This window comes from Zootoca vivipara, chromosome 7, assembly GCF_965207765.1.
Source record: "Zootoca vivipara chromosome 7, rZooViv2.hap1.1, whole genome shotgun sequence".
In the NCBI taxonomy this organism is placed as follows: Eukaryota; Metazoa; Chordata; class Lepidosauria; order Squamata; family Lacertidae; genus Zootoca; species Zootoca vivipara.
In genome coordinates, this window is record NC_142590.1 from 54,286,636 (window position 1) to 54,314,372 (window position 27,737).

The window sequence follows — 27,737 nt, forward strand, 5'->3', positions numbered from 1 at the left end:
AGGCTAATACCCAACATATATGCTCAGCATATTCCAGATGTTCCATAACTTCAATGCAATAATGTTCAAGCATCTCCCCTAGATGGGGCATTTGTAAAAAGGCAAGGACGTCACACCCAAACCCTACGATCTGATTTACATTTTTTTTTACAAAACTTCTGAAGTGGAATTCTGCTGTCTAAATAGTTTAAGGAAAAAACACATTCCTTCCTCAAAAACTTTCAAGATCCCAACATGGTTTGGGCCATATAGTACTTCACTTATAAGAGAAATGATCCCCCTCTTGAATAGTATATCCTTACAGCAAGGGCAAGGAAACCTGGGCTTGGGGGAACCAAACATGGCCCTGCAGGCATCTCTTTCTGACCCTTAGGACTCTTCCCCAAACATCCTCCTTCTGTGACCTCCTGGAGCACGAACTGGACTGTGCCATTGAATTCTGATCATGCCTCTTGTTTGCCTGGATGGGGCATAGAGAGGGGTCTGTGAGTGTGTGTACAAACTAGTCCACCTGTACAAAAGGTGGGATAGTTATACTATACTATACTATACTATACACAGAACTATTTCTCTCTTTGGCCTGATAAATATGTGCCCCACCCTTGCCCTATAGCAGATGGAACTCCCTTCATTTTCAGAAAGCATTTTGTTATGTAGCCTGGGAACTGCTGTTCAAGGAGTGCAACTCCAAAATTCATTTGGGTGCACCGGACTGCCATAGTCAGTGAGTGCACTGAGAGAAAAATATACACAGGCCCTCTCTTTGACTTTTCTAACTGACAAAAAGGTATTCATGTCAATTTAGAGGGAATCAATGATTTCTCATGTATTCTATGAAGAAGAAGAAGAAGAAGAAGAAGAAGAAGAAGAAGAAGAAGAAGAAGAAGAAGAAGAAGAAGAAGAAGAAGAAGAAGAAGAAGAAGAAGCCACCCAACAAAGAAGGGCTGGCTACAGCCCTGGTGCATGAAACCAGTTGGGTGGTTACTTAGTTTAAAAACAAAAACAAGTACAGCCCACTCCCACTTTATTCCCAGTATAGAGTGTCTCCATGAAAGCAGAGGTGCATCTTTTTGCAAAGATTGCACAGGAGGTGAGGAAGACCACCACTGAGTAAACAGATTCAGCCCCTAAGAAGCAATAACAGCATACCCTCCAACATGTTGTGTCCCAAAGCAGGAATGCTAGATCGCACACAATTTCACTCCCAAAATGGCACCCATGCTCTCGCAAGGGGGAAATGCGATGTCCCTTTATTCCAGGACACTTGCAGGGTATGTAATCAGAAAAATATACTTCCACTGTCAGGGTCCCTGTAATTTCCTTGGCCTTCCCTTCCACTCACCTTCCTCTTCAACGGTGCTATCCACAGTCCATCTCACTCAAGTGTTATCCTAAGCACCCTTAAACTAATTCATGCACACGCCATGCCAGAAACATACACCATGTTCAGAAACCAGGATTATTATTTTTTTAAAAAAATCCAAACACATATAATCTCTAATTTTCCAACAACAGACATTTAAGAAGCTGCATTGCTCATTTTGGTTAGCACCAAGGTGGTCTGAATCATTAATGCAAAAAAGCAATTTTAAAAAAATGAATGGGAATAAATGTGCATTATCTTACTGAGTCCAGAGTTTACATAGCTGCAACTTCAAATCTAGTTGCAAATGTGCGCATTAACATTAATGAGCATACAAATACCCCTTAGAAACCAAACACAGAGCTAACTATATTTATCTAGGCCTGTACTTTGCATAAACAGAGCTACATCTCTGCAGCGACACCGGAGATGCTGACATCTGCAGCAAAGATGAGGATGGAACCCCCTAACAGGCTGCAGCCAGAATGTCTCCATCCCAGATCGTGGCTTAATTGAGCCAGTTCCCTTTAATTTCTGCAAGCAGCAGAAAAACAGGTGCAGTAACCATGTTAAGAAGCATCCTCATCATTTCGCAAGCCTGAAATGATCTTGAGATAATGAGACACGCGCACTCCCAACTGGTCATTAAACACCCTTTTATGCCCCCGAGGGCTTTTGAAGTTCTGGGGCTGAAGCCTGTCATTAAGAGGCAACTCAGCAATTTTGTCCACACCTTGGCCAGGAGAAGTCAGCCCAAGATTACAAGAACTGTTTGCCAAGCTCAGTTTTACTGCTTTCACCACCTAGATATTCTTTGAGACTGAAGGAGAACTCAGGCCATTAAGAGTTTACCTGAGAAATGGTAATGCGATCCTCACAGAGTCCACAATTTCATCAGGATAAAGAACAAAGCAATCCTAGGCATCTTTCATTAGAAGTTAACTTCCACTGTGTTTGCATGGTGCATATGCTATACATCTAGAACCCTTCTCTGGAAAATATGCGCAGAAGTCTCTCAATACTACTATGGGATTCTTTGCGATTGCATTACTTGATTCGCTACAGGACAGCCAGTGTAGTGTAGGGATTTGAGTGTTGTACTACAACTAACTAGACTCTGATTCAAATCCTACTGGACCATGAAGCGCACTAGGTGACATTGGCTCAGTCATTCTCTTTCAGACTAATGTACCTCACAGGTCTGTTGTTATTTCTTTATTTTTATTTTTATTTTAAAGCCCTGCATACCATTAGTCATAAAAGAAAAAAATCAGAGCGCCGCAGCGTCCATGTCTTATTTTCGGGGTATGGCTTATATTGTGCAAATGCATAGAAATCCTGCTACGGCTTATTTTATGGGTATGTCTTATTTTCAGGGAAACAGGGTAGACTACAGTGGTCAGGCTATCCCTGTTGTGAGGGTGACAGCGGTAGCAGAGAAGAATATATGCCACCAAGCTCCTTGGAGGTAAAGGAAGCAAGGATAATTTAACTATACTGTACTAGAACTCCTCAATCGGTACCACTTGCTCAGTGATACAGTAATCACTTAACATGGGTGCATTTTCCTTATTTTAACACTGGAAGGAGTAACAGGCAAGTCTAAGAGCAGGAAATGGGATCAGCAGGTAGCTTTCATGGATCATATGATCTGGCTCTTCCACTCTTGACCAACTGTGTTTCAAAATGTCACCGCAATAAACAAGAGACGTGGCAAGAGACGTCTATTTGTATCTCAACCGAGCAGGCATTTCTACAGCCATGTCGCAGTTATTTCCAAACCTGCTTTGAAGATTGCCAGACAGTGCAAGACTGAGTAATAACAGTAATCACCAGCTTTAATTAGTGGCCCTTCCAATATCCTTGGGGCACTGTCCCTTTAAACAAAACCTCATGGTCAGATGTGCCAACAAAGAAGTGGGGGGGGAGGCCACCCTCAGCTCAGCTCCCAACCTGGAACTACATTCCTTGCCCGATTATCATTACCAGAAGCAACATGAAAGAGGGAAAGAGGCCAAGCGAAGTGGCCGGTGCCAGAAATAGACAAGAGAGCTTTAGCGAGCACTAGCAGCCACCTGTACTGCACAAGGACAGCACATCAGTGTTAGTACACAAACTGGCAAGCAGCAGGCCTCAGATGGCACCAGCAGCAGAGCAGGACAAGGAAGTCAGGGAGGGCAGTGGCGGCGGCAGCAATAACGTTTGCTGCCACCCCCACATATTGAAAAAAACCACTTGTTTGTTTGCGTCTCCTTCTTTTTAACGGATGTTGTGATGATTCAAAAGGAGCCAGTCACACACCTTGGTGCCAAGGTGTGGGTTGAGGAAAAAAGCCCACACAACTGGGCGAGGCAAGTGGTGGTTACTCTGCTGCCTTATCTTGATGGCAGCTCGAGATTAAGGCACGGTGTACTGTTTGTTCTGGCTCACCTTGCAAGCTGCCTCCCCAAAGGCGGTTTTACTGCTCTGCGGCGCCAGACTGCATGGATGGCCCTTCTTCCTCATGCTCCCTGCAGGGGGGATTTTAACTCTTGTTCCCATTGGGGAGACTCTCCCAAGACTTCTCCCTGCTGTTGTTGTTTTGCAGGGATGCAAACTATGACTAGCACCTGAACTTTGCTGCCATCGGAACCAAGGCGGGTCCTAAACGTCAGGCACAGTGACTCAGATGAGGAGTACCATTCAAGACAGCACATTTCCTGTTAATTCAGTCATTTTACCTCTGTGTGGAACACTGTTTGGATGTTCTGCCTCAGGCAGCAGCAGATTTTGAGCTGCCTCTGAATGGAACAGCTGCCAGACCCTCCAAGTTCCTCTATTTTCCCGGCACAGTCCCAGATTTACAGAAGCCGTCCTGGTTTCTGATTTGATCTCGGAATGTCCCGCTTTTCCTTAGGACATCCCTATTTTCATCAGAGAAATGTTGGAGGATATTCTATGGGTACATAGATCCAGGGCTCAGCAAGGGGTTTATATTGTATTGTCCCTGTGATGGAAGCACAACGAAAGTCCTGTTGAATTAAAAATGCACATATTGCTAGTTTCTGTAGGGAATCAGCTTTAACACAAGCAGCATGAAAGCCCAGGTAAGGGTGCTGCTTGTAGCATCTTTGGGTATCTTGGACAGCCCATAAAATGGAAAAAGTTAAGTAGAAGCCATGGATCATATCTGATTCTCCTAATGTAGAATTTGGCCCTGCTAATGCAATGATTTTACATACCCTCGAACATTTCTCCAATGAAAATATGAACATCCCAATCCATAATGATAATTTTACTATTTATACACTACAAACATAATAAAACATTAAACATTAAAAAAAACCTTCCTTATACAGGATTGCCTTCAGACGGCTTGGGGGTTGGCTAACTCCATACCCTCCAACATTTCTACAATGAAAATAGGGACATCCTAAGGAAAAGCGCGACATTCCAGGATCAAATCAGAATCCGGGATGGCTTCTTTAAATCAGGGATGTCCCTAGAAAACAGGGACACTTGAAGGGTTTGGTTTTATTGCTTTGTTTATTTTAGATGGTTGTTCTAGTGGTTCACTAAGTGAAGCTGTCCTACATCAGAAGCCCTGAGGAGATGTCCTGAAAGGGGGTGGTCAGATCAGAAGAAGGGATAGGAGAATCTTGAAAAGTTGCCAGCTGTTGACCTCAGAGGGGGACTCATCAGGTTGCAGCTAGCTGTGTCTGTGCCCAAAAAACATCAGAGCTGCTGGAGGAAGACACTGTAGGTGAGGACTCTGATCCCAGGGAGGTTGTCACCCAGCCACGCCTTGCCAAGCCGCCCCCTGCCAGTCTCACTCGCAGTCCCAATACCACCCACTCTACCTCTGGGCTTGGCACCACCTGCTACTCTGCCAGAGCTTCCACCTTCAGCAATCCCAGTGATGAACCTCTGCCCACCCAGGAAGCACCTAGTCTGGCTCCAAGCTGGTGTTGCCACCTTCTGTGTCACCTACGAAGAAGAAGAGAAGAGTTTGGATTTGATATCCCGCTTTATCACTCCCCTAAGGAGTCTCAAAGCGGCTAACAATCTCCTTTTCCTTCCTCCCCTACAACAAACACTCTGTGAGGTGAGTGAGGCTGCGAGACTTCAAAGAAGTGTGACTAGCCCAAGGTCACCCAGCAGCTGCATGTGGAGGAGTGGGGAATCGAACCTAGTTCACCAGATACCGAGTCCACCGCTCTTAACCACTACACCACACTGGACACAGTGTGACACAGTGGACACAGACAAGTACAAACAGACAGCTCGTGTCTAGCTCACGAGGAGGAGGAGTTCCTGTTTCCTTGGTCAATCCCAAGATGCATCTTGCTTGCAGCACTGAAACCGTGCCTGCACCACTTCCTTATGTTATGTTAGCTTATGGACCAATGTCTTCGCTTGCTTGGTCATGCCCTGCACCTGCTGCTCCGGTGTCCCATGTACTGTACTGATTTGGAGATTAACATTTTTAGCAAAAAAAAAGAAATCTGAGTCTGAGTACTTCCTCCAGCATGAACTGTGCATGACACAATGTACTCTGGATCAGAGGAAAAGCAGGGTACAAAAACATATAATAGGTAAATAAAATTAATGAATCATGTTTGCATGTTTCACCACCGGAGGTTAGCCCAAGTATATTAACCAACCGTGTTGCAATGACCCATGAGCTGATAGTGGATGTCTACAGGTATGGATGAGGAATCAGGTTACAGGTGGCCATAAAGCATCAGAGAATCATAGAGTTGGAAGGGACCAAGGGTCATCTAGTCCAACCCCTGCAATGCAGGAATCTCAACTAAAGTATCTATAACAGATGGACATGCAACCCCTGCTGAAAAAGCACCCATGAAAAAGAGTCCACCACCTTCTGAGGGTGTGCATTCCACTGCTGAACAGCTCTTATCCTCGGAAAGTTCTTCCAGGTGTTTAGTTCGAATCACCTTTCTTGTAATCCATTGGAATAGGAGCCTCTGGAGCAGGAGAAAACAAGATTGCTCCATCTCCCATGTGACAGCTCTTAAGATATTTGAAGATGATTATCATAACTCCTGGCATGCTCTGGCCCATGGGGTCATGAAGAGTCGGACACAACTAAATGACTAAACAACAACAAATCTCCTCTCAGTCTCCTCTTTTCCAGGGTAAAGGTAAAGGGATCCCTGACCATTAGGTCCAGTCGTGACCGACTCTGGGGTTGCGGCGCTCATCTCGCGTTATTGGCTGAGGAAGCCGGTGTACAGCTTCCAGGTCATGTGGCCAGCATAACAAAGCCGCTTCTGGCAAACCAGAGCAGCACACGGAAACGCCGTTTACCTTCCCGCTGTAGCGGTCCCTATTTATCTACTTGCACTTTGACGTGCTTTTGAACTACTAGGTTGGCAGGAGCTGGGACCGAACAACAGGAGCTCACCCCGTCGCGGGGATTTGAACCGCCGACCTTCTGATCGGCAAGCCCTAGGCTCTGTGGTTTAACCCACAGTGCCACCCACATCCCTCTTTTCCAGGGTAGGCATACCCAATTCCCTCAACCGTTCTTCATAAGGCTTGGTTTCCAGACCCTTGATCATCTTGATGCCCTCCTCTGCACACATTGCAGCTTGTCAATATCCTTCTTAAACTGTGTCAATATCCTTCTTAAACTGTATCACTCCAGATGTGGTCTGACCAAGGCAAAATTAAGCAGCACTATTACTTCCCCTGACCTGGACACTATACTTCTGTAGGTACAGCCTAGAATAGCATTGGAATTTTTGCAGATAGACAAGAACATCACATCCAGTCCATTTACCTGGTGGTAGCCAGTCAAGGAAGATCCAGAGAGAGGGCAGTCCCTAAAATCTATACTTCTAGACAATTATTATTATTATTGCCATTACTGGGCCAGATTATGTGGAAATCCTATCCAGCCTTTGGAGCCGAGGGACTGACACTGTGTCAATAAGCATATTGATAAATTCAGAGCTACAACAGGCAGGTAGCCATCAAGGCATTAACCAGCCCTGCTGAAACACACTCCACACACCCCCTCTAGCTTCCCATGAGTATGGATGGGGGTGAGGACTGATTTAGTTTCAACCCAGCCTGCAAAATCAGTAACTTTTAGGGGGGGGCATTTTCAAGAGAAGAAATTGGGTTTAATTGCAAGCTCAATTAAGGCAAAGGGAGTGATTGCAACTGAGCAGATTGATTAAAAAGTGGGAGAGGCTGGGTGAATTAATGTTGATCAAAGTCCAAGCTGATTAACCTGTAAAATTGGCATCACGTAACTTTTCTTTTTCAGATGCCAAGGCAACTGGAGATTCCAATATTTAAAATAAATGAATCAGGCCTCTAAAAGTAATTATGCGTGCTTTACACTGTGACATTAAATACATTTTCACTCATTTGCTTAAACTGCAATCCTAGAAAGATTTCTGCGAGAGTTAAATCTCACTGAAAACAATGGGGCTTACTTCCAAGTAGACGTTTTAAGATTGGTCTGTTAGCTTTCTAGGATATATATTGCATCTGGAACAAAATGAAAAATCCAAGCCAGACAGGCTACATTCACTGAGGGACTAAATATTATTGGATTTTCTACCCCCCCCAAAAAAAAAAACAGTTGCAAAGGTCTTAGCCTTTCTTAAGAATTGGAAAATCTGAGTGATCTTAGAGAATTCCTACACTCAGTTCTAAACATAAAATGCAAACCAGGAGCTTTGGGTGTAGAGATACAACAGGTTCCATGCTGATTTTCTCTCTAAAGGGAAGCTGGCACCTCTAAGAAGTGTGGGTTGTCCGTCCGTCCCCACCCCCCACCCCCACCCCCACCACCACAGCAGCTTACCTTTCAAATTCTGTTTCTGGCCCTGACAGCCAGCAATCAACAAAGGGGGATTGGCTTACTAGTTCCTGATTGGTATGGCTTCTGTGTGTCAAGTGTGCAGAAACAGGATGTCAAAAACCTTCCAGTAATGGAATGGGCTTTTTCAGCAGCTCCCAGTTCAGATGGAAGTCTTCACTATGAAACAGTATTGGAGCAGTATGAAAATTAATACAAGGTTAGGGCTGGAGAGATTGGGGTGCATAGTCACCCTGCACATTTACGTACATGCACACATTCAAACAAACACACAAGAGTTGAGACCACAAGAAGGGCCTGCTGGATCAGGCCAATGGCCCATCTGGTCCTGCATCCTGCTCTCACAGTGGCCAGCCAGATGCCTAGGGAAAGCCAGCAAGCAGGACATGAGGGCCACAGCACACTGCCCACCTGCAATGCTGAGCAACTGGTATTCAGCAACATTTTGCCTCTGATAGTGGACATGGAACATAGCCATCATGGCTAGGAGCTGTTGATAGCCTTTTTCTCCATTAATTCGCCCAATCCTTTTTAATCTTCTTCATGAACACTTTCAAGTGGCTAATGCTCTAGCTCTAAACACAGTACTAGGTAAGGCACAAATCATTTTTTTCCCAGTTGAAAAAGCATGTTTTCATATAAGAGGTTGAAAAAGCATGTTTTCATATAAGAGGTGACATTCTAACTTGCACCAGGGCCATCTCAGTTCCAAAATACCAATCTTGAAAACAAAGTTGTCCAACAGATTTCAAGTAAGGACCATGGCAGGTAAAGCAGTAGATTAAAAAAAATGAATAAATCAGTACACACCAGGAACTTGAAGCACCTGTAAGAGAACTGGCATTGTACCATTAAGCGGGCACACTTGGGCGCAGGTCTTCTGTCATAATGTTGACACAGGCCAGTAAGTTTTCACTGATAGACTTTGATTTGGCTGTATGACTGTAGTTGTGTATGGCTGTGGACATATTTCCCTATGACACATGCATTTCAAACCGAGATTTCATATTCACTTTTTAAGAAACTTGTTAGGAATGTAGTATTTCTTCCTGCTGTAAAACATCTTCTGAAAAAGCTGTTCCTTTTATCTCAGGATTTAGTCGCTGGCATTGTTCACTAGGCTAGAAATATTTTTTTATGCTCAGAGTACACTTATGTAGAAGACAACAGTATTAAATCATAGTTACTGTATTCATTTATTAATCATATATATTAGTTATTTTGCCATCAAGTTCTCGGGGCAACTTAGAAGTAAAGCTAATAATCACACGAAAGCAGCAAGAAAACAAAACACAAAGGGTGCAATCCAGGCAAAGTTAAGTCCTTTGGGTTCCTTCCAACTCTACAATTTTATGATTATGGATGGTTAAGCAAGTGCCTACATCTCTTTCACTGGAGTCAATGGCAGTAAGTGCTTGGTTTTGGGTGCCCATAGTATAATTTTCCAAAATTGAAAGCTGCAATCCTATATGCACTTACCTGGGAGAGTTGTGATTGCAGTGGGACTAATGCCAGAGCAAACATGCATGGGATTGCTCTCCCAGTCATACCTTTTGCTCCAAAGGCAGAGTCCCCCAGCATTAGCCTCGCCACATATTAACTCACTGACAGAATCTATAACCAGAGTCTGTGTGTTCTCAGCTATCAGCTATCAGGAATGCCTGCTCACATTTCAGATGAAAAATAGGTGTTTTATTGTGGAACATGGTGAATAAAGCATTGAATAGTATGGGGCAGGAAGCACATCAACAAGGGTCTGGTGACACATGGCATCGAGTGATCTATTCACTAACATGCATTCCACTAAAACCCCAAAAGCCCCTTTTCACATTTAGATGAGAATGTGTACATGTTTACAGTTACACAAGGTTTTGCCCGGGAAACACTAACATATTTCAAGGCGACAGACTCTGTGCAGCAACAAATTTTGAATTCCACTTCCTGATCGCGATGGCAGTGTGCCAACCAGATAGGTACAGTTTCAGGTAACCTCCCATACGGGTATAAACCCACACGCACCAGTAATCTGAACACACGGGTACAAAGCAGATATATTGATGGGGAGTGTGTCACTTGAAAGGCACCTGTAAAATCCCTGCACAGCGAGGTCAGCTGTCAAGGAGTAGATACTGGAGCATTTCCATCCTTTCAATAAGCTTCAGCTGAAACTCTCCCATCTATTGCTAGCAAACTAGACAAACGCCATTTGTACAGCAGCAACACCCCCAACAAAAGCTCAAATGCAACCACACATAGTAAAAAAAAGAGAACCACATCACCCTGTGCTGCCTTCAGCTATCCGAGATCTTCATTGCGGGGTCGCCTCCTTCAGCCCCCCAAAAGAGTCCCTTTAGTGCTGAGCACACAAATGCCTCGTGTATGTGTTAAGCAACTTCCAAAGCTACTGAGCAAACAATGCAAGGATTCAGGTGCAAAAACCAAGGCCGGGAGTCTTAGCACTTACATCAAGCTGGCATTCAATAGCATACAAAGCACATATTATTTTAACAGCAAAGCAGCAGGGAAGGAACTGCAAAAATGCCATGGCTTCCACCTCCAAGCTTTGACCCCTGCCTTGAGCAGTTTTCAAACACTCTTGGTTGTATTACTAGAGCTTAAGTTCATCTCTAGATAGCACTGAAGGTTCTGGGCACATCAAACCCCAATCCAGACTCCCCATCCATGAGGACTAGCTGCAGTTGTTTAAACACACCTGCCATTTCCTGTCATCTTTTGTCACCACCACTAGCTGACAAGCACACCTAAACCCTGCTGGCTGGCTGGATCACACAAGTCCGGAGAAGCAGCAAAAGTCTGTCTTTTTGTGAAGCCAGAAAGCACAACCGTCAACAAGCCGAACACCTGGATTTACCTTCAAGGAAGAGGCGGCAGCATCCCTCAGTGCTGAGACGCGAGGTGGTTAAAAATAAAAATGCAAGCCTCTTGCAGGGCAGGGTCCAACGTGGAGGTTGGGTAAAAGACAGCTGGGTGGGGCGGGGGGAGCGGTGGAAACTCTTGCTGAAGAAATGAGAAAGTAAAGGAGAAGAGAAGCGCTCACTGCTTCTTCCTCCGTCCCGGGAGATCCGTCAGCGAAAAGGCAGCGTGCAACATCCAAAGGCTAGCAGGAACTGGAAGAGTGATAAAGTAGGTCTGAAATCTGAAACTGCAGGTTGGGCCAGTCATATATAAACACACGCATACACACACACCCATTCAGTCTCTGTCTCTCTCTCGCCACCCCTCTGTGCTTGCTTAGTAATAGCTAAGGCAGCCCTCTAGCTGCGCGCCGGAAAACTGGAGAGACGCTCCAAGAGAATCGCGCTAGGGAAAGAGCGAGGCAAGGGACCTGTCACCTGTCAAAAGCAAACCCACCACACGCCGTTCCCAGCCACGCAAAGTCTGCAACAAAAGCCGATTAAATGCTCAGGCGAGGGGCGTCAAACTGACATTCCATTTATCTTCGCTTTGGGGAAGTGCTTTTACGTTGCTAAGGGAGAGGTAGTATTCCAGAAGGTACATATACAAATTATTATTATTATTATTATTATTATTATTATTGAAGCAGCATTGTACTGAAGCTTCTCATTCATAAATCTTAATTTGCTGGGGTGGGCGGGTATGCTGGGAGAAGAGAGGGAAATTAGGTCTCTCGAATTTATGAATCAAAGTGGGTGAGTTATTTAAATGTTAAATCTCTCTGGAAATTGCAAAGCCTTGTGAATATGCAAAGCGCTCTCAACTTATTTCTTTTTAAAAAGTTTTGAAGGTTCATTATTTCATTTGTAACGCAATCCTATGTGTGTCTACTTAGATTGAAGTCCCATTAAGTTCAATGGCGTTTACTCCCAGAGAGAGGAAATTAGGATTGCCGCCATATAATGTCATCCTTTGCACGTAGACTCAGAAGTATGTTCCATTTTATTCAATAAGGCTTACTCCCGGGTAAGAGTGCATAGGATTGCAGCCTTAATTACTTGATAAATGATAATTGGGTTAATTCACCAAGTGCTTAAACAATTGAACGTTCCAAACAATATGGCTTTGTTACTCAACCAATTAATAATTATAAAGAGATTGACTGAATAAATAGCAGTTAGTTAATGCACACCACCTTTTATTTTACAGAAGAGGGAAAGAGAAAAGAGGTTTTAAAAAAACCCACAGAGGTACTTGATCAGCCAGAGGTCTATAGTGTGGGGTAACCAGCCTCATGCTTAAGTCAAATTTTTATTTACCAATCTAGCTGAGTCCCAGTTCAGACCTCACAGGTTAAGCTTTTCAGATGGAGGAACAAAGCCTTGATTACCTATAGTCCATCCCAAGGTGAGCTAATCCTTGCAGGACAACGTACTCTATGGCATTAACCCCTTCAAGCATTAATTAGACTTAAGCATGATGGTTATTAATTAGACTTTTTATTATTAAAGTCTATTTATAAGTGTTTTATACGTGTTGTATATGCGATAGAACACTGTGACACCAGATGGCGCTGTGGAGTCCCGTCTTTCCCTAAGAGATTTCCCTGTATGAGTGTACGATACATTTAACTGAATCACTTCTTTGACATGTCTAGATCCAGCCCTGCTTGTTCCAAGCTCAGGTCACATGGCTCTAGCAAGTTTCTCTTGTGTCCAATAATTTAGGAACTTTCACCACTGTAAGCCAAGTTTCCACACTTCACTTTGTTGCATGTTTTGAGATTTTAGATCTCTGTTGAACTCCTCTCACCAAAGAGTACTTGCCCCAAACTTGGATCTTGGCATTCAGGAATTCTCCTTTAATATCTACCTTTTCCTTACCAACAACATATAGGAGGTCAGTCATTGTCTAAGAAACCACACACTACAGATTCATTCTGCCCCCTCAAAATCTTCTTGGCACGAATGTTTTATTAATATACCGTAACATACAAATGTACTATGAAAGATTTCTAATGAAAAGACATCAAAGTAAAGAACATCAAAACTTGAAATCCCAAATTACACTTGTGGGTGTGGGATTAAGAAGCAAGTCCCACAATAATTTAAAAGGAGCATTTCCTGAATGTGATGTTGATATAAAAACTATGTGTTGAAGTTTGACATTTAAATTTTTGATATTTTGTCATTTAAAAGTTCCTTGTGCTTGACTTCTCTTCCTTTCCCCAAATTTAGTTAAGCATCTATTTCTTCCAAAGAACAATTCGAGAAACTGCTGTATGGGCTAAACACAATGAACAATGGGAACTGATACATCATATTCATAAATTTGTGGATGTGGACAGAAGTTCCACTCACAACAAATTGGGAAAGTATTTGTGCTAATCTTGAATCAGTGCTATCAGGAATTAGGCTGCAGTCTCAGGTTCTTGCATTGAATTTATCCTGCCATTCCTCCAAAGAGCTCAAGACTGCATACACCATTCCCTGCTCCTCTGATTTTATCTTCACAATAGCCCTGGGAGGTAGGTTAGGCTGAGAACAGAGCTTCATGGCTGAGCAGGAATTTGAACCCAGATTTTGGTGGCCCAAGACCAGTGAACTGTCCAGACTGTACACTGCCACACTGACTCTCTGCATTTCCCTGCATGCAAGTCATTAATCACAGACCACTCTGCACGCAAAGGATGAAGAAGAGAGCCCCCAAATCTCATGGGATAATCAAAGTTCCTAGTCCATGTCCCTGTTATTCAGGATGCTTGTATACAATGGGATATTCAACTTGAGAAATTCTGAGCCAGCTGGCTCAAATATACCACACTGTGCCATTTAAAATGGGGCTTGCTTTCAAAGAACTGCTAAAATTACTTGACATTTATTTTCAGCCAAACAGCAAGCATGCCTGCTCCATGGGTTTGCATTTAAAATCGGATAGAGTTTACCCACAATCTGGCCATTGTTAAAAGGCAAACTAATTCATCTGAGTGCTTTTGAGAAAGCTTCCTTGCTGGAGGGAACAATCCTTTCATGGTGGCAGGGAAATGGAACTAGATGACCTGGAAAGACATTTGCCAGAGTTTATTTTTACCCTGCTAACATCTTCCTCCTATTTCTGTCAGAAACAACGGGAGAAGATTTGCCCACAGTCCAGTTGTTCTTCACTGATCTTGCAGAAGCATCCTTGGAAAGCCAAGCAGACTGCTTTTCAGGATCTGGATCATGCTGATTCTGTCCATCCATCTGTCTTGGAAGACAATGGAGGCGTGAGGTCAAGCTGTTGGAAGGATGCAGAGCCTTCTGTGGCCGTAGAGACTGATGTGGGAGAGATCAGTTTTGTTGAAGCTGGAGCAAATGAAGGCATCCAGTTGTGATTCTGCAGATGCACCCTGGCATTTCTCCTCTCTGTGCTCCTCCCAACAGTCATTTCTCCTCTGGTCACTGCTATGCATACACAACTTGACAGCCTGTCTCCAGGCACTGCGGTCATCTGCAAGGGATTCCCACATGGCAGGGTTGATGTTGCCAGCCTTCATGTCTCATTTGCAAACACCTTTGCAGCACAGAGTTGGTCTACCAATGGGCCTAGTGCCTGAAGCCAGCTCCCCCCTAGAGCACATCCTTGGGGATCCTGCCATCTTCTGTTCTGTGGATACGACCAAGCCAGAGTAGACGTCGCTGAGACAGAAGTATGAGCATGCTGGGAATGTGGGCTTGGGAGAGCACATCTTTGTTTGGAATTCTGTCCTGCCATGTGATACCCAATCTATCTATATTAAAGGCATGGGGAATTGTAGACTGCAGAGATGTCACAGTCCAAACACAAGGAGGAGCGATGTTGGCATAAGAAATCACAGGTCACATTATATCCCCTTATGACTTGCTTCCAGTTGCGCATGGAAGCACCAAGAGAGGAGCACAAGATGCTCCCATGTAGTCCCGTTCTTGACTAAAACAGTTAAAATTTATGTAAGCAAACCTCCTAAGACAGTAACAGATTGTTGGCCTCCAGGAAAGCCAACAGAGAAATTAGGAGTGGACTGCCGATCCCGTTCCCTTCTATACTGTTAGGAAAAACTGAATGGCCAGATGTTCCCCTTCCCAAGACTGTATTACAGAATCTTCATTTTGAATAGGTAAAGCATAGCCTCGTTCTTGGGGGGCTTGACCAGTGACATCTGGGGGCTTTGTTTCTCCTCACTGTTTCCAGAGGAACAAGAAAGGAGCACAAAGTAATATGTTCTGGTCTTTCTAACGGGTTGTGGTTTGGGAAAGCTTTGGATTATGGCTGTATTTTCCCTCTAAGAAGTCTCATGCAAATAGTTGAGAAAACCTAGATGAAGTTTTAAGTATTTGATTGTGAGCAGAGAGGCTTTGCATAAGTGGTACATGAGCAAACAATTCCCCATATAGAAATTTTGAAATTAACATACAATGCAGGAATGTAACCATGTTGTACTTTTTGCTTGGGACAATACTGCCTTGTAACTGGATCTCACAGTTCTTCAGGTGTGTATTGAATTTTTCTTTTCTTTTAAGGTTTAGTATTGATACAGTGCAAGTAATTTTTGAAAGTGCAACAAAAATGCAGACAAATGCAGGCCAGAGGTAGCCAATGTGGTACTTTCCAGATGTTCCTGTATTTACACTCTCATCCCTGGCTATTGGTCTTGCTTTCTGGAACTAACTAGAGCTGGAGTCCACCAACATCTGGAGGGCACCGTGTTGGTGATCCCTGATGCAGGACTGCAGTCAAATAGCTTTAAACATTTCAGTTTAAAGGGCTTCATACTCTCTGCAAAAGAAATAACAGAGGAGATCAAGGGTGCCATAAGTGATTCAACATAGTTTATTAATTTGTTTGTAAGGCTCCCATGAAAGTGTAAATGGTTTTATAATGGGCTTTTACACAACCATATATTGATTTTTATTTTTTCCATGAGAGCAGCGTGTGTGAATTTAGCTTAGCCAACCAAAGAAATTGGAAAGAGAAGCGGATTTAAAAAGACCCTCTTGACTAATATAGAAGATACTACAACCGGCATTTGGGCATCCAGTTGCTATAGGCAAAGCGCTATAGGCCTTATTCCAAAATGTACCAGTGCCAGCCATGTGATAAAGATGAATGCAGGGACTAAAAACCAAATAGAAATGGTGGGCAGAAGGCAGGTGCTAACACTTACCTTACTGCATGGCCAGATTGTATGGATTGTAGGCTCTCTGCGAAGTTGCTGCCACTCCACAGGAAGCCTGTAAGCAGATACTAAGCTGCAGAAAGTCTGCTGAATCTGTCCCACTCCCAGTTGTACAACTATAGTTGCAATTTAACAACCACACCTGTTTGGTGACTTGTGAAAGAATGAGGCAAAATCTGGGTTAAGTACACAGAGGTATTTCCACTCTGGAATGTACACTTAGGAGATGGCTAAGGTTATTGGCCAAGGCAGGCTGTAGCATTTCCTCATTCCAGCATTACAAGAATCCCTATTTACTTCCTACAAGGGAAACTTACTCAGCAAAAGAAATAGTCTCAGCGCCTCACAGAGAACAGAGCTTGGCTCTCCCTGCCTAGCCTCTGGCACAGTGCACAGGCTTAATGTGCTTGGCAGGATCTTCTCCTGTTGTTTTTTGGAAGGGCTTCATTCGCCTGCTCCCCAAATTGGGAATAGCTGCACAGCAGGTTTGCAGGGCAGAAGGATTTGCATGGGGCTGGGCAGGCAATTGAAGGGGTTCAAAAGGTAAGGGGTAAGAAGCTCTTGGGCTGTTATGCTGGCAGGGAGTTCATCAGTTGGCTTAAAGTATGGTAAACTGGCACTTCTGTGTGTCTCTAGAGGTCTCTGTATACCCATTAAAATAGCCATAGAAAAAATCCAGGTTGAATGGTTTATAGCAGGCACGTCCAACAGGTAGATCACTGGCTCCCCTCAAAGAAGCTCAACAATTTTGACTGCCCTAAAAAAGAGCTCAACAACTTTGACCTGAACCCCTAAAAACGTGCCGTCCTCCCTAAAAAAGCTCAACAACCTGAACCCCAAAAATGGGGTAGATCACTGCCTCTTTTTAACTCTGTGAGTAGATCGCAGTCTCTTGGGAGTTGGCCACCCCTGGTTTATAGAATCACTGTCTGGTACCCAAGCAAAAGTCACACTTGCCACTTGCACTGCACCATTGTTGGGTGAACAGAAAAGCTCAGGAAGAATGAATGTGCAATCCCACCATTAGTGAGTGGCACATAAACTCTCATTTTGAACCTTCCTGGGTCATGGAAGTAGAGCCAGAAGGCCTCTGGTTGGTTTTGAACGAATCTGGGGGGCTCAGATGAAAGTAGATGCTTCACCCAAGGTCTTATTTCAAGAGATGAGTCAATAGTAATTTACCTGGCAACTTCTTGATGCTCAAATGTTTTGTGTCTTTTGTCTGTGAAGTAGGGGATAATGCACACACACACATGAGTGGCACCATTAGGGTAATATCTTAAGGCAGAAGTCCAGGGCACTACTCAGCAGAATGAGCAGCAAGGTCCCCAGATGTACCAAACCTGGCTTCCACATTCCCAAGAAAAGCCAGAGAGATGTGCAGATTCTTAATTAACTTCAGAGCCTGCTTTTTTACTTCATTGAAGGATGCAGTATATCCTGTTTGGATCGATGCAGCTGCAGGCTCCTTGCAAGCTCCTCTTTGCACTTTCCTACCTACTGGGGGGCAGCAGGTGTTTTTGCCAGTCTGCTTTGTTTGCTTGCATGTTAAATTTCTGCTACTTGCTGTTCTTTCTGATATGTCAAAAAGAGTTCTCCTTTTGGCATATTCAGATCTTGCTGTCACTCACGCCTAGAGGCGAATCTCCGTAATTCTGGCAGTGCCCTCCGACCATCAGGAATGCCGTTGAACCAATAATCCCTGATGACTTAATCCCTCGGATTCATATCTTGGAAGAAGAAATCTGACTTTGGAATTTCAGGGATGTTTTCAGGGATGTTGCAGTTCCACCATGTGACATTGACGTCAAGGACTCCACAGCAATGTGTCAATTCCACTGATTTTACCTTGAGTCGTTCAATATTTGAGTCCTTTTGTTGACAAATCAAAGCACAAGGGCCTGGACTGCACACAATTGCTTGGAAGACCCAGGGGCCATTTAAAGAAAAACAACTTCTCCAGAACTCATGGAAAACAAAAAAACTTGACTCCAAGATATGCCTCTCTCCCTCCACAGACTCAGGTAACTCTGCCTTTAGCTTTAGTCATTACGGGCTACTTGCAAGGAAGCCGAAAAGTTCCAAGACTATGCCGACCTCAAAGCAAAGCTTCTATGTTTCCCACCCCTAGCAGCCCCAAATGCAACTCCTCAATCTTCACCACCAGTGATATGTGAACAGAACCAGGCTCCAAAGACAGTATTCTAGCCTCATTTCCTATGTTCCTGAAAGTCATTCTCTGAGATGGGTGGAAATAACCTTTTAAAGGGGAAATGTTTTTGATCCAATGCTCTCCAATTTTAACTTTCTAAAGGAGATGTGGGGTTTTTTTTAGAATTAGAAACCTTGGGATTTATATGTCACCAACAAAAACCTCCAGAGGAAATAATACAGACCCTTGTATAAACTAGCAATGTGAGTTGTTGTTGTTGTTTTAAAGGCTGAACTCAATCAGGATCTGATTTAGCATTCCTGATATGACATATTTGGCTTATATTTAGCAAAGAAAACTTTTTTTAAAAAAAGTGTGCCCTGTTAACTTTTGTGCTGTATAAATATCACAGAAAAAAATTCTAATAGCCCAAAGCATTTGAATGGAAATATTATGAAGAATAATTGTTATATGCAATGGAAGTAATTTTTATTGGAATACTCATAAGTACCGTATATTGCAAGACAAAAGCCTTTACTCTGATGCATTTAAACATTCTTCCATCGGCAACTCTGGAGGGGAGATTCCCCCCCCCAAAAAAATCCACCTTTCCCCCCCAAAGTTCTCAGTATTATGATATAGATGTTGTTTTTATTGTACCAGAAATACTATTACCAGTACAGTACTACTTGCAACATATTTAAATACCTGCTAGTGTCACTTCCAAGTACTGCCAAAATATCTGCTGTTGTCAATGTAAATGGCCCTGTGAATCTGAAAAGGTAGAACTGATAACTCATGTTCTTATGCAATGCTCTTTTTATCATCATACATACAACATTTTTACTGAACCCATTTAAAGGAAATTCCCAGGAGGATCAGGTGCATTTTATGCTTTTTTTTTTATTCCTTCCTGATCAGAATGCATTCATCTCTTCCAGACTAGCTACATATTGTGCTGCTTCATGTAAAATTCACCAGGGACTAATTTCAGTAAACTCATAATTTCATTTTCTATACCTGGCATTCTATTGCATGACACAGATATTTGTAATTTTTATAGTTGCGTGTTTTTTTTATCTGCTATTAATTTCTATATTTGTACAAACTTCCTTTTTGAATACTGCTAATTTACCATAATAATGAGACTGGTGGATGGATGGACTGATTGCAAGACACAACAACTCACAAGATTTACATTTTTAGAGAAAGACATCAGAGTCCTGGGGGGGGGGGAATACAAACATACTAATTTTAGCACACTCAGGGAATTACACATCTACATGTGCAATCTAAATAGAATACTATTTTCAGGAACAGAAAGTGGGATGTGAGAACGCAGTCCTGCCAACCAGACAGCAGCCTGTCACATCATTGAGACATTCCTAGAGGACAAACACAATATGCTCACCTTAAAGTCAACTGAAGGCTGTCTGTCTCTCCCAGTTCCTAACAAGACTGACCAATGCTTTTTAATATGCTAGTTGGGTGTGGGATGAAGCCTAGATCAACAGCTCTTATCTGTTTCTCCCTCCTGAGAAAAGAAGCTGGGGAAGTAACGTGTCTGTCAAAGGTTCCCCCCTACTCCCAAGGCCACAGTCCTGGCATGCAAGGTCTTGCCCTCCTGACCCGAGATTTCAGGCACAACGAGGAACAGGCTGTTTAACTCCATCTCAGCTATTCTGTCTGGGAAAGAAGAATTTATTGCCTTGTGGTCTGGATACCTTGATTCCTTCCTATGGAGAAGGAATCTGGTCACTGGCAAATTGTGGTCTCTCCCACTGGACAGTCAGGATCTGCCAACCTATTTGGAACTGAGGGCATATTAGGCATTTTGGAAAGGGGCCATGGGCATCACCCCATCTGGCTCCTTCTCACCCCACTCCCTCAGATTCCTCTCCTTCCCAAGAAAGAAAGGATACACACTAAGGGCTTATCCACCTTTCTTCTGCTCTTTCCAGGCAATTTAAAGCTCCATGTCTGAGTGCCCTTGGTTGCTCCGGAGTTTTCCCCACAATACCTGCTCTTTAAAGCTCAACTGGAGCAAATGTCCTTCTGCAGAAAAGCTGAATTGATGTTTGCTCTGATTCAGCTTTAAAGAGGGAGTTCTTGTGGGAAAAGCTCAGAGGTGGGGATGCTCAGACATGGAGCATTAAAGCATCGACCTCTGTCCTGGAAAGAGCTGGATAATCCCATACATATATTTTACCCAGACCACCATGGAAAAGCAAAGATTCTATAGAATTAAAATGGATCTTCTTGAATTTGCATTATTTTGCATCAGATCCTCCAATATCAGCATCAAATTAAAGCTCACATTGGTAGACTGCACAAGAAAAAAATAGTCAATCTGGTGCCTGCCAGATTGACTTATGGCACAAATCCCCATGGATATTCATGGTTTTTCCATAGGGTGGTAGCAAAACCAGCAGCAAATCACAGAACACAAATGTAGACACAGAAGTGACCTATGATTTGATGGTGGTTTTGAGAGAATCTCTTGTGGGGGTGGGAAAGATCCATGCTACCAATCATGTTTTTGTGCCATGACAGTGATAGGCAGCACCAGATCCATGAGTTTGGATCCAATTGAGACAGTCCATGGGAGGAAATGTACAGTTGTACAGTACGGTAAATGTATAGTGAAAATGTACAGTTTTACTAGATCTCAAGTGTGTGTTTGTTTGTGTGTGCATACACTTTCTATCTGACTCCAATCCCTCTTTCTGTCCTCTGATTCATGCACCCCACTTCCTCTCCATTTGCTCTCCCCCCAACAGTCTCCCAAATTGTCCCCTTTTCCCTCCTGCCTGCTCAGGAACTCAGCTTTCTGTTTAGCTAGCCAATTAACTCAGGTGCCAATTTAACTATTGAAAATCACATAGAGCTGAAAGAGGAAGTGGGAAAGAGAGTCATTCTTCCAGCTCTTTTCAGACAGTGGGAAGGAACACAACCACCCATCACCAGGAAGTGTTGAAGGCACCAGGGGAAGTCCTCTTTGCCCAAACACGCCACACTGCTGATCCCAGAACTAAAGGCTGAGCTGCCCATTGTCATGGGCAGCACAGTCACAGAAATGAGCCACAGTGTAATGACCTATGATCAACTTGTGCTTCTCCACACCTGACACTTGGTTACTCGCGCTGAGCTGAGCTCCTTGAGGAAAGGTGGGATATAAACATAATCATAAAGAAAGAAAATAAAAAAGCAGTCTTCTTGAAGGAGGGGTGTGATTTAGGACAAAGAAAGGGTGGGATCTCTGGTAGATCTGAGATTCACAGTTGGGCTAGGGGAGCCCACAGCTAGACAAAAAAGGAACAGGAGGCTTCCTGTCAAGACGCCAAGCCACTGGAAAAGCTGTGCCATGGCTGGCTCTCCTGACCACATTCTCAGTCCCTCGTGCTGATGAGCTGTAAAAAATTCATTACCCTCCCATCCCAACAGTTGCTTGTTGTTTCCAAATAAGACAATCTATCCGATTCAGAAAAACACCAAAGCAAACAATTTGTCTCATAAAAAGCTGGCAGAGGATTCCTGTTGACAAGAGGGGAAAGCGGGAGGGGAAAGGCGAGGAGGAGGAGGGAAAGCAGAAGAGACGGCTGCTTTAGTTTGCAAAATGGAATCGCTCATCACGGCTGCTCAGCCAACCTGAAAGAATAACACAATGCTGCTCAAAAGAACAGGAGCCAAACACGAGGAACCTGAACTGCCGTGAGGGCTTTTCCCCTCCCTGTTTTGATTATTATGCAACAACTCTTCCAAGGCCCAGGACCCTGGATATTTTGACTCTCAACATCTGATGCTTTGAAACAATGAATAAGCTCAGCAGATGCCACATTTCCATTCCCACCCACCAAGAGCTGAGCAGGCGAGGAACCTACCAAAACAAAACTACAGAATAGGGTTGCCATATTTCAAAAATTTAAAAACCAGGACACCACAAAAGTTGTTGAGCTTTTTTTGTTTGGCTGAGAGCTGAGGCTTAATTCTCACATATGGTAGATGAGGTACTAGGTTTCCCTGGACACTTCCTTCTATAATTGGACCTTTTGTCCATCAAGCTCAATATTGTCTGCATTGACTGGCAGCACCTCCAGGATTTCACGCAAGGTTCTCTCCCAACTTTACCTGGAGATGCTAGAGATTGAACTGGTGACTAGCCACTGAGCTACAACCCTTCTCCTCAAATTTAAAACGTTAAGGTTTATGGAGATGAAATGTGTACTTTTGTAATGTTTTGGAACAGCAAATTCAATGATAATGTCCAACTTTACTCTGCTTTCAACCTGCTGTAACAGTATTTCTTTACACTCTTTATCTTTGGTTTATTTTGTAAATAAATAAGACTTTCATGTAGAAGACGTGAAAACTAAAGCATCATTTCACATGATCAACACAACTAAACTACAAGCCAGGTGTGGATCTTTGGGAACAAGGATCTAAACATGCATTTAATAATGCCAAACATTTTCACTGGGCCTGCACATCTGTTGTAGCGTCACTGCAACGCCAAGGTAACCTGGCTTTCTAGCTTTGTTTCAGTGTAGCAAGTAGACACATCAACCGTGACGGGCCATTAAGGACAGTTGCCTAGAAGCCAGCCAAATTTACCTGACGTTCTATCAAATTAAGTTGTCCTGTTACTTGCAAGGACTTCCACCTGTACAATAGGACTTCCTTTTCCCACACATCCCCATGCACCGCCCAAATCTGTTCAGGGGTGTTCCCCAACCCTTTGGGCAAACCGGTGTGTGTGTGAAGGGGTGCATGGAGAGAGCAAGTTGCACCGCACAGGGACCTCTAAATCACCCAGGACAGTGATGTTCTTGTAGCAGGAGATCAGGGGCATAAAGAGCCCCTCTGACCTGCACATTTATGCATGTTTGAGCTTAGCACTCTCTAGAAGGAAACGGCAGCTTGAAGGCTCAGAAGAAGAAATATTTGCCTCCAAACACCTCTCCCAGCCTAATAAGAAAAAGGAGCCTATTATTAGATGTGAAGCACCCTCCTAACCTCTTTCCTAAAATAGCAGCTTGCAAAGGTCAGAAAACAGCCCCAAAAGAAATCCCCAAGGCATACAGATGGGATAAGCACACACAAAAGTTTCGAGGCAGAAGTGAACCATCCAAACTAACATTTCATCTTGCCTTGCGTTTCGTGACCCCCTTTTCCCTTTGAAGATGAATGTCTTCTTGTTGATGGGATCCATAGTGGTAAACAGAGACCAAGAGTTACCATCCCATTGGGCTGCATTTGTCAGCAATGAATTTGTAGCCATTGCTACCGCAGTGTAATCCACTGAAGAATTTCTGGGATGGTTTGGGTAATGTTTAGGACAGCTCTGCTGTACAGGTCAAGGCCAGGGATCCAAATGGCAAGGCAGGTGGGTGCCTGCAGGATTGACAGGTGAACACCCATGGGTGGGATATGCCTTTCACCTTCTATCACCTCCCAGGAACGTCAACAGTGGCAGGTTCCCACGGGAATACAGCGCAGCAAAGGCAAGTTGCTTGTGCTTTGACTGACAGCAAGACATGTGGGCTGTGGCCATCCCTGAGCTACAGGTGTCTTTTGCAGAACTGCACACTTTAGCTCACCAAGAGACTGCAGGACACAGCAACAGTGTCTGTGTTATTCCACACATCCCCAGAGGGTAAGAAGCTCCAGGTGCAGCACTCCTAAAATTAGTTGTGTTTGGATCAAAGCATTCTGGAGACACATATGGTGTCCTTGTAATATCTGCTTTATTTACAAATGTACGGGGAGAATGGAACAGGCATTCCTACAAGGCAAGAGGGAAGATCCCTGGGAAATGGACTTGGGCAGTCTCCAGGCTTCAGCCTTTCCTCCCTCCTTTCAGCTAACAGCTGCCAAATTATCTTATCTCTTTCTTTTCCATATTAAAACCCAAAATCACCTCTCTTCATTTCCCTTCGCCCCCCCTCTCTCACACACACACACTTTCACACACACAAACACCTGCACCCACTTTTTACTTGCAAAACCCAGTAGGTATTTTGGTGGTGGATTCTACTTCACTGGAGGCTTTTGAGCAGAGGTTGGATGGCCATCTGCCATGCATGCTTTAGTTGAGATTCCTGCATTGCAGGGGATTAGACTAGATAACTCTCAGAGTCCCTTCCAACTGTGGAAGTAAGGAACTTTCTCCCTCTTTAGCCCAGGCTGGCAGTTGGCATGGTTAGGAAGAACTATTTGCTGCTTCCCCTCATGCATCTAAAAGTCTTAGACTTAGAGTCTTAGAGCAAGAATGAGGAAAAGCCCCGCGCCTTAGAACCTGGAACTAAGAGCTGGAAAAGCAAGTAATTCCTGTTTCAACTTGAGGAGGTTTAAATTTACTTGCAGATGTGCCTTCCCCACATCTCCTGTCCCTGTGTAAATGCAACATGGTCCTTTATGATAATCTCATCCCTGTTACATCTTATCCTGAAGTTCCTCGGTATGATTAGCATTCCACAAACTTAATTAGTGGGGTGGCCTCTGTGGCAGAAGGAAAATCCACACAAATCCATCTTCTGTAATTTAATTTTTAGAGCCTTTCTATTTCATTTATTTTTAGCACAATGAACAGTCAACTCGTTATTCATATGTTGTGGGAAATCCAGACACCTTCCCCCATAAAAGAAGCACTTCTGTTGCAGGGATATCCTAGCTAACTGTCCCTTGTTAGCTGCCATTCGCCTACAAGCACACCCTCACACTTCTGCAGAGGATTAAGAAAGCCGGCCCGTGCCACCCATCTGCAGGTTCAAGGACTAGCTTTAAAGCTAAGCAGGAAGTAGGCTGAATGTTGCAATGAGGCATGGCATTTAAAAAAAAAAACTTGGACTCAGCCAATGCATCTTTGTGACATTTGTAGGTGGGGTTGCTTTAGTGGCCTATGACATTTGGAACAGTCAACTAGGAACTTCGTGTACACCCACCCCCAAAACTCCAATTCCTCTCTGACCGGACACAGCTTTTGGTAGCTGGGCTCTGATAGCTCCTAAACAGGATGATCTTCCTGGCAGAATGTATAAGAGGCAAGACCTTGGAATCTAGGCATGGCCTGGAAGAAAAGCAGTCCCTGCCAGCAGGAAGTGAAAGAAAGTATTGATGGAAGAGGTTGGCACTTTGCCTGGCCTGCACCAGTGAGAATTGGATGGACAAATGGAATAATTGAGCAGTTATGGTACTAGAGCTGCTTCATTCATATATATTTGTATACTGCCACACACAAAACATTTTGATGCTGGTTTAATATTGTGGTTTATTGACAATATATGGTTGTTAAAACACTAAGAGAAAAGGGATGCTGCAGTCTGATACAAGCCACTGATGAAAATGTGGGAGAAGAAAGGAGGAAACTGAACGGGGTAAGCAAGGCCAAGGTTTGCCATGGGTTCTGCATTTAATCAGAGAAAGCATGGTTTGTGATCACCCCTGAGTCAGGATGTGGGCCCAATGTGGAAGTTAGCTTATCTACATGAGCAGTCAAAAGCCTTGGGCCCCTGAATTCTCCCTCCCCTCCCCATCTCCTGGAGAGTATGATCCTGGCTTCTTTAAACAAACCATAAACTAACCAATGTACAGTATGTAATAAGAAGCTTCCTTTAAACAGAAACTGAAAGTATCCAATCTTCTCATCACAGCTGCGCCAGAGGAGAGGGAGGAGCACATGGAGCCAAGGCACACTGCTGCTCATGGACATAACAATATTATTAATGCACATAATCAGAGCAGCAGTATCTTTGTTCTTTAGTGAAGGGTTTTAGGGATTGGTGTTTCTGACAGAAATCACATTGCATGTCACCTATTATTGTCCCTAATGCAGGATCCAGGAATACACTTGATTCAGTGTATTCCTGAATCAGGAATATATGCAAAATAAAAAAATTCCTTCAGTAGCACCTTAATTTTTTTATTTTTTTTTATTTTGCTTCGACTCAGACCAACACGGCTACCTACCTGTAACTAGGAATATATGCAGACAGTGCAAGGCTTTGTAAAACGACAAACATGCAAATAAACAAGTTTGTCACAGCTACACGCAAATAAACAAGTTTGTCCCAACTTTTTCAAATGTACACTTAAAACATCTTAGGGGCTGAGTTAGCAAGCTGCTAATGTTGTTGTACTACAATGCCCATCTTCTCTATTGCCAGTGACTGATGGGAGTCGGAATCCAACAACATTTGGAGGACTATGGCTTCCTTAACTCTAAAATAAAAATGTAATGTACAAAGTAGCCCCTAGAAAGCAGTGGACTCTGCCTAAGGTTTTTCCATCTGTCAGTATAAAATTTCTACATTCAGCACACAGTGTCCTGGCCCTATTGCCTCCACCATGTTCCTCCTCTTTTTTTGTTGGGAGGAAAATTTTGGAATGGAATATTTGAACATCACATATGGCATATGCTGGCATATCCATGGTTTTATGCAATCCCAGCACAAGTGTTTCGTTGGAGGAGGGTGCCACCCATTTACTGTGCCAACTTGAAGTGACAACAGTACCCCATCACCCAATAGACAATCAGTGCTACAATAGAAAACATTCAAACAAGAAAATACACCCAGCTGGCAGCAACTCTCACTGTTTGGCAGGAGAACAGCAAAGAGGTGCCATTTGTGGGAGGCAGAGTGCTCTCTTAATAACAGCAATAAAGGAAGGCACTTATATAGCACTTTACATGTTCACAGTGCTGAAAAAACATTAATTTCGTGCAGCACAGAGTTAATTAACACAGTCTCTCTTTGCTACAGAAAGAGGGGGACAGTCACTTGGCATTCTGATGAGAGCACCAAGTACTAATGGTCTTCATGAGCCCCAGTCTGCTCCACTAATCGCTGTCTCTATTTCACAAGCAATGGTTGTGCTTAATACTGTTTGAGACACACCAGCATTGCAACTGCATTGTGCATAAAAGCCATTTGTTTGACAAGGCCTATGGAACTGAGAGTTGTAATAAAAATCATCTAGCGTTGTAAACCGGCACTAATATTATCACCATCTATCCATGAAGATGTCCAACAGCTTCCTCTGCTCCTGTTTTCAGGCAGGTGTCAGGGAAAAAATGAGTGTCCTGGAAGGCATTTTCAACGAATTTCTGTTGTTTTAAACATTGGTTTCCGGTTCGAATACTGCTGGTATTTTGTGTTTGTTTTATATTTGATCTATTAAAATCAGGAGGGGCAGAAGGCCTCTCAGCTGGTACCTAAGAAGGTGCCAGGGGGTGTCCATGGACACCAGAATCGTGGCCCCATTTTGATATATTCAG

The 27,737-nt window shown here is 43.6% G+C and overlaps 1 protein-coding gene across 20 annotated transcripts in view; it reads right to left on the minus strand.

The window, feature by feature from the left end:
* PLEKHA6 (pleckstrin homology domain containing A6) overlaps positions 1-27,737 on the minus strand; it is a 189,631-nt gene that overhangs the window by 122,700 nt on the left and 39,194 nt on the right. For 2 of the 20 annotated variants that reach the window (XM_088673380.1, XM_088673376.1), the window contains exon 1: positions 11,074-11,405. The exons of 14 other annotated variants lie outside the window; for them this stretch is intronic. Coding sequence is in view for 1 of the 6 variants with exons in the window: in XM_088673378.1 (XP_088529504.1) it covers positions 10,915-10,931 (17 nt within the window). In the remaining 5 variants the exon portion in view is untranslated. Of the gene's footprint in view, positions 1-10,914; positions 11,406-27,737 lie in introns of those variants that run through there. 4 more of the 20 variants (XM_088673381.1, XM_088673379.1, XM_088673382.1 and 1 more) reach the window with 3 other exon arrangements.